The sequence below is a fragment of the Poecile atricapillus genome, chromosome 1 (assembly GCF_030490865.1).
Source record: "Poecile atricapillus isolate bPoeAtr1 chromosome 1, bPoeAtr1.hap1, whole genome shotgun sequence".
NCBI lineage: Eukaryota > Metazoa > Chordata > Aves > Passeriformes > Paridae > Poecile > Poecile atricapillus.
In genome coordinates this window covers 57,228,041-57,247,465 of record NC_081249.1, presented here as the reverse complement: position 1 = coordinate 57,247,465, position 19,425 = coordinate 57,228,041, and the positions used below count along the sequence as shown (strand labels likewise).

Below are 19,425 nucleotides of genomic sequence, written 5' to 3'. Positions count from 1 at the left end.
ATTAGGAAGTATACGTTTATTCAAATTGCACAGATATTAGTGGTATTTTCAAGTGGATCAAATTGCTCTTTTTGTGATTTTTATTTTGTTTCCATCATAAAAGTTCTTAGTTCCTAACTTATATTTTTTTTAAAAATCTGTAGTTATCTTCATCATTATTCTTATTCACATTTATGATGTGACTTTTACCACAATCCTTTGATCCAATCATGACATTACATTTCTCCCCCAGCATTTTATCATTCCCTGTTTCACGTGTTTCACTGTTGCATAACTTTTTCTTACAGTATCACCTTTTCTATCTTTCTTATTCAGTATTTTAAATCATTCCTGATAGTCACATACAGTTTTTCACCTTGTTATTTGACTTTTCCTCTAATTACTTTTTAATTATGGTATGTTGTTTCTACGCCTGATCTTACAATTAGCACTTTTCCTTTTGATCACCTTTTGTCTCACTTTGCATAAGGTATGTATTTTTAATCTTTTCACCACTTTTCCCTACACAGTTTTACCTTTCTTATTTTCTTATTTTTTTTCTGGCTAACCTCATTCCATTAGTTTGATGCCTTATCTTGGTTTTGGCTTGGAAAGAGTTCATTATCTTCCTAGCAGCTGGTGCAGTGCTGTGTTTTGTTTTTAGTATGAAAATAATGTTTGATAACACACTGATGTTTTCAGTTTTTACTAGGTCGTGCTTACCCAAAATCAAGGACTTTTCAGCTTCTCACGAAGGAGAAGGCAGGAGGGATACAAGAAGCTGGGCAGGGGTGCAGCCAGGACAAGTGACCCTAACTGGCCATGGGGATATTCCATATTGTATGGCACAATGCTCAGCATATAAACTGTGGGGAAAGCTGGCCAGGGGCTGCTGCTCGGGAGCTGGCTGGGCACTGGTCATTGAGTGGTGAGAAGTTGCATTATGCATCAATTTATTTTCATTTTCTGACCCATTAAACTGCTTTTATCTCAACCCACATGTTTTCCCCCTTTTTTTTTGTTTTTTCCAGTTCTCTCCATCATCCTGCTGCAGTGGGGAGTGAGCGAGCAAAGCTGAGTGGTGCTTAGTTGCCATGCAGGGTTAAACCATGACACACCCCTCTGATCAGAGACATTACTTCTAATTTTTTTTTTTAATTTCCAGTAAATATTTTGAATACTATATTCTCCTTGTTTACAGCAATGTAATTTTCATTTTTAAGATGTCTAAGTTTGCAGCTTCTTGGCAGTTCAGTGTAGATTAGGGCAACACACTTGAAGGTGATTACATGATCAACCTTGGACACAACCTAAATTGCTGGAAGATACGAGTTTAAAAAAATATAAAATCTGTAGTGTTTTCAATTTGAATAATTGCACTCTCTTAAGGTTCATCAGGAAAGCAATGTCAAAGTGCATTTAACAAAACATGAGTAGTCCATGAGTGAAATGTGGTTGTGTTTTCATCTGTCTCCAAATGAACACTGGTGGTTCACGTTATGAAAGACAAGGACTTCTTAGGGCAAAGACAGATCTGTCAAGGTTAATGGCCCCAAATCCTTCCTGTCCTAACCTTCTTTTAATGTTTTGAGGTTTTTTTATTGCAGATTACTCTTAAATTTACTTTTCAAAACAAGAGTCCAGCAAGAAAAAAGTGTAACAATAACTGCACTCTGTGATCCACCTCACTCTTTATCTTTTATATAACAATCTTCATGCTGTGCTCATTCTAGTGTGCTGCCATCCAGCAGGATGGTCTGTTGCTAGTTTTGTTCATGTTAGCCATTTCATGCTCATGATTAGTATTCTTGTTTGTTCTTGTAAAATGTGGTAACTCAAAAGCATCCAGGCTTTTCAGCCATATTTTCAATTTGGAAGTGAAAGGCATGCATCTATTTCTGAAGAAATCATGCTTGTGAAATGAGCATAGAGCAAAAGAGGAGATTGCTATAATCACTCTGTAGTAGGAAAAAAAGGATTATACACACACACACACACACACACACACACACACACACACACACACATATATATATACACGCCTTGCACATATACTACCAAGTTATCATGAAAAGAGCAGGTAGTTTTCTGAAAGTCAACCTTTTCCTACACTGCTTTTATTGTGTATTAGGTATTTCTGTTCATTCTGTTGATACTCATCACAGCAGTCTCTGAGTACCTTCCAGCAGTGTAATAAGCTCTTAAGTTCTCTCATTTTTTCTCTAGAAGGAGAAAACAGCTGAGTGCACCATTAAATTAATGCATTGTTGGTAGCCTGTGTCCCAAAGGACTCCAATTCTAGTTAAAATTTGTAGTTCTGGTTGAACTATGGCATGTCATACAGAGAACTGAAGACTGGAGCAAGGGTTTACCACTTTCTCCTTTGCTGAAACAGTTTTGTAGCCAAAGCTGTATAGGCTGTTGTTTGTGACAATTTCATGCTAATAAGGAACATAAAAGCTAAGTGACATAGGTAGTCAGAGAATCATAGAATGGTGTGGGTAGGAAGGGGCGTTTATAGATCATCCAGTCTAACCTCTCTAATAAAAGCAGGACTCAACACCCTCACTGTGAAAAAATTCTTCCTTACATCTAATCTGAACATATCTTTCCGTTTAAAACCATTGGACTGTGGTTCTGACACCACAAGCCCTGGTAAAGTCTTTCTCCATCTCTCTTATAAACCCCATATGAATAGGGGTTGTAATATGAATAGGTTGCTGTAAGGTGTCACCAGAGCCTTCTGTTCTTCAGGCTGAAGAGACCCAACTCTCTCAGCCTGTCCTCACAGAAGAGGAGCTCTAGCCCCCTGACTTCTTTCTTTGAATCACCTCTAAACCCTCTGTAACACGTCTGTGTCTTTCTTGTGCTGAGAATAACAGAGGTGGACACAGCACTCCAGGTGGGGTCTCATGAGAGTGGGGTAGAGGGACAGAATCCTCTCCTTTGTCCTGCTGGCAGCAGGCTACCAGGATGCAGCCCAGGATACCATTGGCTTTCTGGGCTATGAGTGCACATTGCTGGATCATATCCATTTCTTCATCCACCAGAAACTCTGACTCCTTCTCAGCAGGGCTGCTCTCAATCCATGCATCTCCCAGTATTGATGTATTTCATTTGGCTTTTTTGAAGTTCATGAGGTTAGAGGGGCTTGTTCCTATGTTTTGGTAGCCAAAGGGGAAAAATAACTTTAAAAAAAAAAAAAAAAAGTTTACTGAAATAGCATTTGAATCTCTATATAAAGAATTTAAACTGAAATTCTCACTGATAGAGCCTCTCTTTTTCCATAGACTACGTAGGGAGCATGAAAAGGCCAGCTTCTCAATTTACATATCTAAGCAATATAGCCCTCCCAGAACACAAATTATTTTATTCTTTATAATGGTAGAATTTCAGCCCAGGAGACTAGAATATAGTTGTGAGAGTTTCACAATACCTTTGTGAGTCTTTTAGGACCATTTGCTCTGCTGAACTAGTAAATATACCTTCATAAGCTGATGCTTTCCAAGTATGTCCCTGGTGAAGGTAACATCATTTTCCTGAGATAAAGAGAGAAACAGCTGTCGGCTACTGTTCACTTTTCGGTCCATATCATGTGAATTATATCAGGTAATATAGATGACATATGATCTAATGCTGATATTTAGGTAAGACCTGAAGGTACACTGATAATTATACTGTTCACTGCAAGTGTGGGTCTTAGGTACTACTGTAGATCATTTCTGACATAAAGGTATAGCACATTCTCTCTAGATCAAAGAAGCCAGACAGATCTCGTGGTTTAACAACACAAAAGTAGAGAAGTATAAGAATAATTAATGTTTTATCTTTCTCTTTAGATCAACACACAGTCTACTGCCAAGTCTAGTCCATGACCAAGTCCAGACTGAGTTTTCAAGAATATTAAACTTGTGTATATATTTTTTTTTAATTAATTAACATCTTCCTGAGATTACTCAGGATTTAGATGACTGGATAGAGAATGTCAGTTTTATTACAGTTGGTGAATCTCAGCATTTTTTAGAATACTCATTTTGCAAAGAAAAGAGTGATGACTTATTTGAATGTCTGTTCCTGTTAGGATTGGAACCAGCCACCTTCCAGACACTGTTTGTCTTCCTGAGCTGCAAAGGGCATAATTCAGATTTTTTTGAATTAACATTTTCTTAGGGATGAATTTCTTTATTTTTTTTGTGAATAGCTATATTGAAGTTTGAGGCCATTGGTAGACACATACCTTGCACGACTATATTATAAACAATGTATCAATTAAATATTTTCCTATTATTTATTAAAAGATCTGTAAATAGGCACTAATATTTAAATTACCATACCAGAACAGCTTGTTCTGTATAGAAATGCATATTTTATAATATTAACATTTTAAAAGCAGCTTTGTGCAGAATGTTATATTTACAAGACTAGAGATTCAAGCAGCAGATACCAGATAAAATGTTTTTCTTGGGAACTTTGTGAACAATGTCAGAAAACTTTAAAGTGGTGAAATCTGGAGGTAAGAAAACAAATCAGGTCTCATGAGGAGGAAGAAAATTATTAGAATACATAGAATAACACAAATATTGAAAAGAATTTAAATGAAATATCAGCAAACCCTAACTGAGGCTTTTCAACTTTGTAAAAAGCATATTTTAAAGTGAAGAAAAATTCCCTCCACAAAGACAGGAAGACATTATTCTGAGGGCTAGCACATCTTGGTAGAACCTTGAAGTGATCTGGTGTATGTGTATTAATTATATTTTTAGAGTTGTACATGAGACATTACTTAACAGCAATTACAAAATCTGTTGTTGGTGAATATTAGGAAAAAAAGATCTTGAATTCTGTGTACCGAAAGAGAAGGGAAAGAAAAGAACAGACAAATTAAACCTGTATAAAATATACTTTTCATAATATCATAGAATGATTTAGGATGGTTTGGGATGGCTCTTGAAAATTATAAAACTTCCAACTTCTCTGCCATGGGCAGCAACATCTGCCACTAAACTAAACTAGTTTGCTTAGAGCCCCATCCAGCCTGTCCTTGAGCACTTCCAGAGTTGGGACATCCACAGCTTCTCTGGGTAACCTGTGCCAGTGCCTCACAGCCCTCACAGTGAACATTTTCTTCCTTATATCTAATCTACAGCTACTCTCTTTCAGTTTGAAGAAATTCCTCCTTGTCCTGTCATTACATGCTTTTGTAAATAGTGTCTCCATCTTTCTTGTAGGCTCCCTTCAGGTATGGTGTGCAGAAAAACTCTACCATAAACCATAGCATAGCCTGTTCAATCCCATATAAAAGAGCTCTTTGTGTTTGTTTTGAAGATGCTGTTACGTGTTTTTTTTCTTGGTTTTTTTTATTTTCTCTTTCTCACTTTTCTTCCCTCCCCACCCTTCAATTAATCTAATAAACTTCATTAAATTGCAGTCTGGATGGATTAATTCCAGGAATCCTAATTTTCTAGGCATGCAGGAGGGCACTGTAAATTGCAACACACTCTATGGCAGGTAGTTCTAAGCAGATTTTGAGGGTAATTTCAGGATATACCAGATGCAGGATGTCTTTCAGTTTCTTCCCACATACTTCTGCTTCCAGTCTTCTGCTTTGATTCCTTTTCTGGGGGCAGGTAAGGACGATGTGGAACAACAAGAGTTTTCTGCAACTTCGATAATTTAAAAGTGCAACTATCAAGATAGGCCTTTCAAGTATACCGAAGAACTCCTTCATGAAAATAATATTTTTTCGCAAAGTAATATTTTGCATTACAAAAGATTTTTTCTGTTTTGTATGCACATATTTATGGCTAACTTGACTGGGCACATTACAAAAGCTATCCATGTAATCTTTCATTATTAAAGCAGCTTCTAGCATTAGATAGCTGTTAAAAAATATCAAATGCTTTTCCTTACCTTTTGAAAAAGGGGCATTTGAAATTGGAGCTTGGCTTTGGTTGTGGTTTGTTTTTTTTTTCTGGGTTTGGTCTTTTGTTCTTTGGGGTTTCTTTTTAAGTTGAAAATGATTGTTAACTTGCTGCCTTGGAAATAAACTAACCATCTTCCAGAGAAACAAAAGAAAATTAAATAATTTCATAATCCATAACTTTCCTAAATGTAATTTTGCCCCTCAAAAAAGATACTAATGTTTCAGATTTCTTTAAAATTCATATTTAGTTAAGAAACATGCTTTTATTCATCTTTCTCAAACTTACTTTACTAGACATGTCATTATTCAGTGGCAAAATTTCTCTTTTACTTTAAAACAACAAGTTTAGAAGCTGAAGGTTTGTGACCCTCTTAAAGAAAAAATGTTTCATAGGTAAACTGGGAATTTACATGTGTCTTCTGTGCTAATTTTTAACCATTCATCATGTCTTGTGAGAAAAATGAAAGAAAATATTTTTCTTTCAGCAGCAGACATCAGATTATGTGGTGTCTCTGTAACAAAGGGTAGTATCTCATCCATATTATATATAATGCATTAAATATGGAGTACAAATAAATGTAAAAAATTCATGCAGCAGATAGGCTGAAAAATGTTAAAATCAACAAGCATCCAGAATATATGGAAAATATACAATAGTTTTCTGCCATACCAAGAATATAGAACTAAATCAGTGACAATGTGAATAAAAACCCCAAGTTTTCCAGTCCTCAGTTTTCAAACAGGAGCAGTTACACCTTATTAAACCCATAGGGAAAACTTTTACCCTTACAAGGTTTGCTAAGATTCATCTCATATAAACTCATTCAGCATTGAAGGAATAATTCCAATTACAGTATTTATGTGAATCTGAAGACAGAATCCTCTAATTACAATAGGTTGTACATTCAATTACATTCACTGTGTTTTGTTTACATGTACCACATAAAATGAAATTCATTATATTTCTGCATAGTATTGTCTTTTGTAATTTGTATCTTCTTTTTTTTTTTTTTTCTTTTTATGAACTGAATATTTCCTAGAATTTTAGTACTTTTTCCCAAGTTACCCTCACTGCAATAACTCAGGGTTATGGGATATGTCAACCCTCAACTTATTTGAACATTTTTTATTCCAGATGAATTAGAACCCTTTATTTATCGTAATAAGAATATCCTTTGGAAATTAAGGGTAAAACCAGCATATTGTACCCATTCCTCTGTAAGAAGGAACCCTTATATTTTAGTGGATGTTTTGAATGGCAGTGTAGGATTTTTCCATATCTTTTAGTCTAAATGTCAAGTTCTAATTACTGAAATGAAGTATTTGTAAAATGAGGAATATTTATCATGGAGCCATGACTACTTTTGAGATAAGTTTATGTCAAATGAAAAGCAAAGTGAACTTATCTTGTAAAAAGAATACATATACATAGACACATACATAGAAAGACTACAAATCTATATACAGAATATCTTTAAAAGGTCTGGAAGTCTTTCTTTTGTGGCAGACTACTGATCTCAGTCAAATTCCTTCAACATCACCTAGACAAACTCTGCTTTCCTGCTAAATGTGCTACATATCCAGTTAGAGCCTTATAAACATGTGCATTTTCCAGACTTACTTTCAGGTGCTTCCATATGTTATGAGAGCATATTCATGATCAGGATAGAAATGTATACAAATTAGATGAGAAGCCAAAGGAAAAAAAAAAAAAAGGAAACATCTGCAGTGCATCAATGGGAATAAAAAAATATTTAAGCTGCCTGTTATTAACTGCTCAACCTGTTTTATGCTGGATTTCTGCATAATTATGTTACAGGGGAGGGGAGAAAACAGATGTTGAATAAAGATTGAAAATAAGAAAATGAGACTGCTAGAAAAAAATAGTTGTGGTTGCTCACAGCTAGACATTTTTTGGCAAGACTTTTAGACAGAAATCTATTTCTCAAATTCATTGCCCATTTCTGCAAGATTAATGTAAAACAAAATGTTTCTTTTTAAGTCTGATCAGTTGAACAATTATACAGCTCCAATAATCCCCAAGTCAGTCTTTCAAGAAAGCAGCTGAATGTTTCCTCAAGCAGTTTCATAAATTAGATTAAATGAATATCATATCAGGTCAGAAACCCTATAAGCTCTTTTCATGGGAAGTTGTTGATAGCTTATGTAATTAACTGCTTTTTTTATCCTTTGCAAATATCCAGATAATCCATACAAGATACATTTTTTCACATTCTCTACAGAATAAATGCCATCAAACTATACTTGTATGTTTTCTATGTTTCTCACACTTGTGTCATGCTTTAAAGCCAACAAAACTATAATACTTTAAGAATGTCTCGATTTTTTTTTTTTTTTTCCCTACTTGATATTTTCCAGCACTGGGTCTGAATGCATTAAGAAGTTTCTAGATAAGGCTATCTAAAAAAGGAGGCTGAAACTACATGTAGGCACTACACTAAATCATTTGCATCACTGCTACACTATATTGTCTGTCCTACCCTGATTATTTACCTGAGTAAGAGTTATTCGTGAATACACTCTGTACTGGCCCTTGACTAAAGGAATCGTGTGCTTTATTGCAACTGCTACCACACATTTTCAGATATGGCTATTCACATGATTAAGACAAAATCAGAAACCATTTTGGAAGAGGGATTCAGATGTGAAATGAATCCTTTCTCCAAAGTTTAATTTTCTTCTTGTTAACTAAAAATATTTTATTTTTCAAGCATTCCCGACTTTGCTTTCCTTTGCTATCCTCACCCTACATACCATCACAAGTAGACTTCAGTCTGTTGATCTGCTTCTTTCAGGTGAGCAAATACTTCATCTGTTAGCTGTCTTCTCTTGTGATCCAAAGTATACATGTGAGATTATAAAGATGTGTAGGGTTTGTTTTTAAAAAGTTGGAGCTTAAAAAAATCACATATAAGAGCTTTATAGACATCTATTTTTTGAAGACTTGCAAATAATTTGATGAAGAAACTGCATATTTGTATTATTTTTTTGCATTTAAAGGATTTGGACATAAAAAAACTGTTCAAAATGATATCACTGTCTTTGTTTTGGTCCTGATAGAAAAAGAAAAAGAAAGCATGCTATTTGAAAGAAGTAAAGATGTGTAAAAAAAGACTGTGTGAACCCATATTACTTTGGGTGTGCTGTGTGCATGTACCTTCTCTAAATAGATTCCTATTACAGATTGCAAGTAAATAGCAGTAGTTTGATGTTATATTATGTTTAAAATCCCAGCTACACCATTAGCACCAATCTCTGCAGGAATGCATGGTTCACAGGTACTGACTGGTAGGTTGATGGATCTGTCTGTAGAATCAGAACAAATCAGCTATGATTCATTTTTTGCCAGAGATAAGCCATAAAACAAAGACAGTAGATTGATGGAGGTTTAGTTTTTCTGCTCTTGTTTTAAATAGTGGATGTAGAACAGGTTCTTCTATTTTATAGCCTGAAGCTAAACTGTCAACATAAAAGATGTACGGACTTAATACCTGAGAGCAGGGCAGAAGAATGACTTCCCACTTTTTTAAAGAACAGATTAAACCCTGAACAATATAGCTCATTACTACCTAGTCTAAATTTATTGTAAAGGCAGTTTTTGCTAAAGCATGAAATATTTTGTCTGATTACCTGCTTTACAGAAAGACACAAATTTCAGTTGAGAATGAGAAAGTTTTTCATTTACAACCTGCCAGTTTGTGCTGGGAGAAATTCTGCACCTGACCAAGACCATAAAGCTTGAAACGGCATTACTGTTTTTTCCTTATGTGAGTGAATGTGACAGACTCTCATTTAGTGTCATGTAGCTGCAGTCAGTATGCAATTATGAGTTTATTAAATCTGTACTTGTTGAGGGAAACCCCCAGAATTCATTAAAACATTCTAACTAAACCAAAGGTAATAACCATTCAGGTTTTTGTTCAGATCTGGATATTAATTCTATGGTTTATTTTTGGTTCTGGATATTTTTTTTCAATTAAAAAATAAAATTGTGGTGACTTCAGAAAACCATATGCCAGCTCTCTAAATAGCATTGATAGAACATTACACATTTTGCAGAAGGAACAGAATAAGAGAAACATGGTCAGAAAAACAGAAGATCAAGTGAGAAACAAAAGACAGAAGAATAAAATATAAATAAATAAAAGTAGTTATTAATGACATTTTTTTTTACATATTTGTCAATAGCTTATATTTCATTAAAACAAACATCCTTTTCAGAAAGTATTTCTCCTGTTCATCATCACAGATGTCCAAATTTATCCCTAAAAGGAGATCCTCTAGATGTGCATAGGATAAAAAGTCCTGCTGCATTCATGTCAACTCACCTCCTTTTGACTAAAATTCTAGATGTGTGGAACAACTGCAGTTAGACCTTTAGCTAGAGTCCACTTCTGGACATCTCTTAAAATACACTTCTTTTTTTTTCCCACCAAGAAGAATTAATTCTTTGCTTGAGATTGTAGAAGTGATTACAGACATGTAATTTTGCTATATGTTTATGACAACCAATGTTGGTAAAACAATTTCCAAGTTAAAATGTGCTGAAATTCAGTCTTGTGTAGAGCTTATTAGACAAATAACAATTTATTTTCTAGTTTTGTTTAATATCAGTTGGGGAGAAAAATCCAAAACAATCAAGCAAAGCCATACATAACCAGCACCATTTAAGTAAACTAAAAGCTTAGTTTAAAATGTTTTATGAAGCAGATAATATAATTTTTATGATCACAGATTCCTTTTTGATTTTGTTTTGGTTTTAATAGGATGTTGCCTTTAGTCAAAGCAGGTATATACCCCACATTCCCTTTGCTGCATGCCTGCCAACACATATTATGTACATACTTGTAAATTTTTGCTTGTGCTTTGGACTCTTTCTATTTCTCCATTGACAAATTCTCCATTTTAAAAGATTTTTTTCTACTCATGTAGAAAATTACATGCTTAAGCTTGCTAGGTTTAAAGATTGTTGGCCTGATAATTTATATTAATAAATTTGCCTTCCTTATGTGATCTTGGATGCTATTTGATTAAAATTGTATCCATTAAGTGATATTTATTGTGTCCTGGAGGTCTATAATATAGTTCATGCTGGATGGATGCTTCTTAGTAGAAGTATTTCTTCAGGTTTTGTTTTTTATTTCTCCCTAATATTTATGTTTTGCTCTAATAGAAATATGTTGTCCTCTTTTGGTTAATTTTTGTCCTGTTATCCCTTGAAACTTCTTTTGTGTCCTTTGCTCCATGTGTGAGTACAGAAGCTAATCTGCTTGATTTTTTAAAGTAGCACTAGGTGATATTTTTTTCTTATGGAAGGGATAGAAATTTTTAAGTGAATTAAATTAGTCCTTTCCTGACTAGTGTAGGATGACATGGTTTTCATTAATTGTGTGTGTTCTATGTGATGTGACACAGCTGGGCACAACAAGCTGGAGCGTGTCTTCCAAGAAATTTCAAGACAACTTTCTTGAAAACTGCTGTGAAAAAATAGCGCATTTTTATAGCAAGAGCGATTAATCAAAATAGGACTTTCCCTAACACAGAAACATAAAGAAACCAATTGGATGCCACTTCTGCAGCTCTGCTCATAATCACTGACAAAATTATTTGCTGTGTCTTGTTACAGAAGACTTTATTTAGGGTAGGGAACCAAGTGTTTTCAAGTATTTCTGCCAAAAGATGGTAACCTAAATCTACATTTAGATATTTGGAGTGCCAATTTGATCCATATTCATACACCTAATTAGGCATTTAGATCAACTGTAAATATCCACATTAGCATGCACATGATGTTGATTCTCTTAAGTAGTATTCCGTATGCTAGAGTGGGAAGTTGGTCACCTGTCTCACACATAGACACCTTCCTTGGAGGCATGCAAGGATCAGAATCTGGTACTTATGTCCCTCTGACATTCCTTATAAAGGTGTAAATATGTGTACCTGTGAACAACACAGGGCAGTACTGCACATCAAATGGAAGTGTCTGAGTCAATTCAGTGTCAGAGTCAACCTGGACACTTTAGAGAATTTTTTCAGGATAATCTGATAACTAGTGAGCTTCCTCAGGATAATCAGGATAATCTGCTTCTCCATGAGCAGTCATTTAAACATATTTTAGACTGATTTGCTTAGAAAGCCATATTTGAAAAACTTGGCCAGTCAGTGGTTTATGGTACCATTAATGATCTCCTAAGTCTGTTTCAGATATTCAAGGGAAAAAAGAAATCCTATGTAGGAAAATCAGTCTTTCAACAGCAGTTATGAAAAGAATAACTTGATTTTTTCTAGATATATTTTCAGGGGTTTTTAGTAATAAATCTATGAAATTACATTTCCCTGATTACCCATAACTTCTGATCCAGTATCTATCCCAGGATGCAGGACTCAAAAGTAAGTTTCCACAAATTTTGTGGATATAGACAGCTGTAATGGACTACATAAGTGTTCAGTATCAGTGGAAAACTGATGTCACAGATTATTAGATGCTGAAGACTTGACTGAAGAGAGTCATTAACAATGCCTCAGTTGCTTAGAAAGCTTCAAGCAGACTGTGGCTTCCGAGACATGTTAGTCAATACAAAAATTTTCAGAAAAGAAGCTTTAATTAGTTCCACTGCTCATGGCACTATGTGTTATTGTAACCATGTTATCTTTGTAGACAGTGCGACAGAAACCAGTCTAGTGAGCAGAACCAAGCACAGGGAGACAAACAGCCCCTTGGAGCATCTCAAGGCAGACAGAATGCAGAACAGGAATAGGAATATTAGTGGGACAAAGATTATAGAATCAGGGAATCATAGAACAGTTTGTGCTGGAAGGGACCTTAAAGATCCATCTGCTTTCAACACCCCTGCCATAGACAGAGAAAACTTCCACTAGGCCAGGTTGCTCAAAGCCCCATCCAGCCTTGCAAAAAATATTCAAAATTTTGAAAAAGTTTTTATTTTCCTTTGGTGACACATGGAAAGTGAAAAGATGTGGGCCACTAAGATTTTCCCAGTTGGTCAGAGCATGGTGCTAATACTACAAAGATTTTGGATTCAATCAATGTACAGGCCATTCAGTTAAGAGTTGAAGTTCCTTGTGGGCTCCTTCCTACTTAGAATATTCTGTGAAATCTGTAATTGTCAGTGAAATGGCTCTCCAAAAATAAGGGACAAGCAAACTTACTTCTGAGGCTCTTGGAAGGCTGAAAAACCATTTGATTTGCATATATTGAAAGAATATACATTAATTGAATGCAGGGGCTGTTGTCTCTCTCTTTCCCTTCTCATAAAAACAGAACATTTCTATTTAGAGGAATAAATTAGGGATACTTAATAGCACTTCAGCTTCTCCTGATCTGATCCCAGGCTCACTTTACTGAATGATGGATTCTGCACTCCTTTAGGAGGTCTCCATAAGAGGGAGATAAATAAAAGGGTCTCCATTAAAGGGAGATAAATGCAAAGGGAGATAAATAAAAAATAAATAAAAGTCTCCATAAAAGGGGCAATGATAACAACACAGCATGTGTTGAGACTGCTACAGATATTTTGCTTTGTGCATAAGAGATAAGCTGTTGGTTCTTCTTATAATTACTAATTATTCACAATTATCACCAGTTGTATTCATGGGACAGAATACACTTTTATCATAGAATAAGATTTCAGTATATGTTCTTTCTGATGCCTTATAGAATCTTATTACATTATCCTCTTTTTGTGATTCTTTGCCTGCTTTTTCTCAAATATCTCTAAAGCTGCTGGTAAGAGAAAGCATTTTAACAGACATCCTTGCACTCTGAAATGAATTTATTATGGATATAGAATTGTATTCACACTTCTTACAATCACCTCTTTTAACCTCTTCATGCAGTGATTTCCTCCAGGTTGTTGTAACTGCACTTGATTGCAGCATAGGAGGGTAACAGGTGCAAAATTAGTCTTACATCTTTTGTTCAGCCATGCAAGTCTTGAAAGCTTTACTCATACTTTCAATTTTAACATGGCTTTTTTTCTACCTTATAAGTATTTTTCTAATTGTCAGTAGGGTAATTAAATACTTTTCATATATTCCTCAACAAGCATATGACAATGTAGATATTGTAGAAGAAGTTTTGCCTTTGTGATAAGAATCCAACAACATCCTTGTGAACATTACTCTTTATTTATATGAAAGTGATCTCTTGCAAAATGTCAGTGGCATACAAAAAATTGCCTTTGGTCCTTAACCCTTTCAGACTCAGACACTCCCAATCCACTAGTCTTTTTTGCCAGGATCTATGCCACAATTCCACACCAATACATATATGAAAGTGACAAATTAGAAAACAAAAATAAATTTTCAGATAATTATCTTGCAAAATTTTAGGCAAAGTTGAACTTTCACAGATGAAATTATTGTCTAGGCTACTAGCAGCTTTTCCCTCACTATTATATGCCCTAGTTCATGCAGATGATGCATTCATCTTTGATTTTAGTCAGGGTGGTCTAAAAACGAGGGAAGTTGTATATTCTTTCTGAAAGCCTTTAAAAATTGAAAGATTAAAATTTATGCTCTAAATATAAGTTTTATGAGCAACAAATTTGATGGAATTTACCCTGGTTCCTAGGGTAACAAATTTGATGGAGCATACTGTGACCACCAAGCACGCCTGAATGTTTTAGATGTTTTAAAAAAATTTTGTCTTTTTTCCTGTCCCAAACACTTGACTTTTCCCATAATTTCAGTGGGTAGAGAAAGGCTTTAGACAGGCAAAAGAAATCTTAAATTCAGGTGTGTTTTAGCACCCAGGCTGTTTCTACATTTTAAGATAATCACAAGGCATGAGTTAAGGATTTTATCTATATTACAAATCTGTTCTCAGAAGGCTTTACATTCCCCATTGCAGCCTTTGATAATTCAATTAGTCTCTCAAAAAGTTGGGAGTAGCTGATAAATTCACTTTAATGTTAAATCAAGTACCCCAGCAGGTTTCTCTTAATATCCTTGCTTCTCAGGGAGCTTAACTCTAGACCTCCCAAACGCAACTTTCTGCAAGGAATATGAGGTCCTTTTGGAGGAGATTAAAAGAGCTGTCTCTACCAACATAGATTCTCACCATTAATGAAGTTGCTTCAGATCATGGCAGAGATCTCATTCACTCAGATGGCTGTCCATCTAGTTTAATTTATTTTGATTGGCAGCCTTAGGTCCCTCCATGGAACAGATTCCTTGAATATGATGACTTATCCTACAAACAGGGAATGGCATTACACAAGCTGAGTTCAACCCTTCCCTTTAAACATTGTCTTTCGGGATTTCCAAATCCTATTGGCAGAAACTGATTGCTGAACAATAAGTAGGAGGGGATTAGGTAGATCTGCATTGGCTGTGTCTTTAGAGACTGCTAACAAAAAAAGAAAAAGCCAGTTCTGTTTGTCTACTTCTAGTAAATGAATAAAGAATATGTTACATGCAAAAGGCAACAACAGGATTTAGTGTGGTAAATAGATGCATGTCCCTGCAGAAATCAGATAGCAGAGCAGAGAGAAAAATCCTAACAAGAAAATGCTGCTTTACTACTCACAAGCACTTGGCCCTAAAAGGCAGGTTGTCATTGACCTTCTGTACCGGATTTCAGTTTTGCTAGAAGGAAGACTTGAATTTTAGATGTATTCATCCATGTCATCAAAAATGCATGTTGTCATCATAGTTAGAGCAGGCTAACTGGGACACTGAAAGCTTATAGAAAATGCTTTACTTTCCAAAATCAGAAAATAAAAAGTGACTGAAATATACATATTTCTCTGTGTGAAATGTTTTATCCTGTACTTTTACCCCTCTTTGATTTCCTCTTTGAAATCTAATAGGCAATTACATTCCAGAACAACATTTGCTGATTGTTTTATAAAACACATTTTCACAGTAAGCAAAATAAATATAGTACTTTAGATATGATTTTTTCAAAGAAAGATTTCAAACAAATTAATTTCTAATGAATTAGTCATAGGAAACTTTAGGGAAGATGGTTTACATAAACATTTAAATTTAATATATTATTTTTTATCTTTTTTTTTGTCTTGAAAATCAGACTTACATAAGACCTCCTTTTTATTAAGAGTGTTTAGCCTAAAAAAGAATTTTCCTTTATTTTCCCATACTACTTTTACTTTTATTTTTTTTTTTTTAATATAAGTATTTTCTTTTTAATAGCCCTTAGCTACCAAAAAAAAAAAAACCATGGTCTAAACCTGAAAATATCTAGCCTGGCATATTCTGTCCCAATGTATCTTGTGAATATTAGCCTTACTTCTCTGTCCACTAAAGGGCCCTGAAAATCCTCTTGCAGTGCAGGTGCAATGAACTGCAAATGAACTCATTCAAGACAGTTTGTAACACCAAGCTGGAACTGAATTTATTTGTACATCAAGAAGACCAATAGACTGCAGTCCCTAAATCTAGCTGTGGTAAAAATTCATGAGATCATTTGATAATATAGATCCACTTACAGGATTACCATAATTGGTTTTCTACTTGATTATGTTTAAAGAAAAATTAACTGCTAAATAAGTGTATCAGCTTTTCAGAGAGCTGTGACTGGTATTTTATGAACGAAGTTGTTGATAGTTGTTTATCGTCATAGTCTGGCTCTGAGAAACACCAGCTTAATGTTGTTGAATCAAAAAGCACATGCCAAATTTTAACTGAGAATTTATTTAAAGAAGGAATAGTTAGGCTGATTTTGAAAGCAACAGATTTAATAATGAAAGGGCTCAGTCCTGCTCAGCTGTTGAAATAAAAATCTTGAGAGCAGATTTCTGAGAATGGAATCAGTGTCTGGTGGGAATTCCAAATAAGCTGCTCTATATCAATAGATTTTCAAAGTGTCCAGTACTCTTCTGTGTTTAGGTTTCAGCTAGATCTGTGAGCCAGCAGAGCCTGGGCTGCAAAAAGCAAGATATGCCTGGACAGAAGATTTGGCTTCGCCCCCAGATTCCTTCAGGAGACAGGATGATGTTCTGGTTAAGCTGGCAACATGCTGGCTTGCTCTATTTGTCTGGAGACAAAGTAGAGTTGATCATCTGATCTAGATTTCTCTTGCTAAATTTCTGTAATAAAAATAAAATAAAAAGGCACTTCATGCCACATCAAATGTCTTGTTTTTGTAATTGTGGAAGAATCTATATATCAGCAAAGTCACTCTCTGCTATGCTTCTGATATGAACTTGGAATCAGGGCTGCAGCTGCAAGAGGGGTCTGGATCAGCTACAATTTTCCTCAATGAAGAACATCAGATTCCAATGTGTTCCTTCAGGCATTCAAAGTGCAGCAATTTGTCACAAGACTCAATTCTGTAAAAAAATAGTAGTAGCTTGTAGCATGCTAGCACAGTATAAGGGAAGAAGGAAATTTGTTTCCTTTTTCCTGAAAATAGCTCAGTGGGAAAATACTATGAAACTTGAGCTGATAAATATTCATTGGATTTCCCAAAAGTTTTATGTGCATGGAATCACTTAGTTATCACTTAGTATTAGTTTGCAAAGGGACTATTTTCGTACCAATGGTAGGACAATTTGCATAAAGAGCACATTGTGGAAAAGGAGACTCATGTTACTTAGTTACACACCTCAATCCCATCTACTTTAGTTTAGGAAATATCTAAGACCCTTAGACTCTAAGCACACAGTTTTCTGAACTCAACTTATAGGAAAAGGTAGACCAATTGATATGTATCCCTAACTCGTAGACATAGACAACTTCAGGATGTCAACTCCACGCATAAGAAGAAAGGTAACTATCTATGAAGTGTTCTAGGTCTGGAGCTTTTCAATGGCTTTCTAAATGGCTCTCTGAGTCCATCCCTCTCCATTGTCTCCAGATATGGCATAAGAATTCTAGCCTAATTTCAATTGTCACAGATTATGTGATTTTCTCTGTTTCTTGAATGAAATTAACGTTTTATAGCTGCCACTATGTCAGTGATGAAACTAATATTCATCATCTGTATCTACATCCTGTGGGGTTTTTTTCAGTCCCTTGACTGACAAGAACTCTCCCTCAAATAGGAGTTTAAATGGAAGCTCTCTCTGATTGGCTTCCCTGTTGCATGATAATAAATCTTTAACAGGAACAGTTAAAAAGCTATGGTCTGTCTTCCTACTCCCTAAGGTTTAATCCACATGGTAGGAGGAAGTCAGGCTCTTCAGAAGATCTCAGCTGCAGGAATAGATTTACTCTGAGTCGTAAATAGGCTTGGGAAAATACAGTTGCATGAGGAAAGTCTATGCTTTATAGTCTTAAAGAATTTTTTTATTATTTATTATAGTCTAAAAGAAATAAATCTTAGTTGAAGAAGCACCTTGAGTATATTTCATCTTTGCTACCATGACTAATTTCAGATGTCAAACCAGCAACTTTGTTTGTTTGTTTGTTTGTTTGTTTTTTCCCCTCTTATTTTGCAGGAAGGACTCATTTCTGTGTGTTCTCAATTAAAAACATTTTCTTTTACTTTGGTGGGGGATTTTGAGATGAACATTGACACACAGGTTAAAGTAACTTCAAAAGGCCTCCAATTTAGTATTAGTTCTATGCAGCTACCTCCATCTTTCAGAGTATTACTGTTCTGCATGGTCTGTCTAACCAAAGAACAAGATTTTCCATGCTCTTTGATCTTTTAAAAATATATTGAAATCTGAAAACAAGTGCTTTGCCTGAGTCTTGGCTCTGCTGGCAACAGTGCTCTGAATAATGTACTAACATGTAAAGTTCCCCTAATCACACTTAAAATAAAAAGAAATGCTATATCTTCAGAATGAGTCCAGCTATGTCTAGTAAATGACTTAAATTTCTAAAGTCTGATGTGGATGAAAGAGTGATCATAAACAACCAAGAAAGGGAAAAAAAATAAAAGAAGAATAAATAGAAAAAAAAAAAAGAGTTCCAGCTAAAACAACCCCATTTGATTAAAAAACTGTACAAAGTGTAAATGTCATGCTAAGAAAAGAACATAATCTCTACCTAAAGTTACACAGAAGGCACAGCTAAAATATTTTTATTATTGCTGTAGTACAGAGTTCATTGCATATATTGCCAATAATGCATAAACAGTGCCACAAAAAAATTTGTATCAATCCTTTAATTTATTTCTTTCACATTACCCATCTAGGTTAGTGGGTTTCTGCAGAGTAATACTGTGGACAATTAAGTCTGTTTAACACAGAGACAGATGCCAGATGTATGCATGTAACAGTTACAGAGGAAGCATATGCATAGTATCAGCTCTACAAATAGTCAGGCTCCCTAGGCACTCGACAGTTTTGAAGCTAAGGGAGGGAGTGTTTTTATGTTATAACATTTTCCCTTGGTGGTAGCAAATTAGCTGCCTTGTATCCATCTTCAGCTAGAACTGCAGAGAGTCACTTGAGAGCTTACAAATAAGTTTAGAGCTCTACTAGACTGTTTCTTAGGTACCTGAGAAGTGGTATACATACCATGTCTGAGCACAGGCACCTGTGTAACAGGTAGACAAGAAACAACAA

At 35.0% G+C, this 19,425-nt stretch overlaps 1 protein-coding gene across 2 annotated transcripts in view; it reads left to right on the top strand.

Moving 5' to 3' along the window:
* The window catches only part of PCDH17 (protocadherin 17), an 88,490-nt gene that overhangs the window by 52,959 nt on the left and 16,106 nt on the right, over window positions 1–19,425 (top strand). Inside the window, exon 4 of one of the 2 annotated variants that reach the window (XM_058829446.1) lies at window positions 8,635–8,718. The exons of the other annotated variant lie outside the window; for it this stretch is intronic. Coding sequence (XP_058685429.1) covers window positions 8,635–8,718 — 84 coding nt within the window. The remainder of the gene's footprint in view (window positions 1–8,634; window positions 8,719–19,425) is intronic. 2 annotated transcript variants of the gene reach the window in all.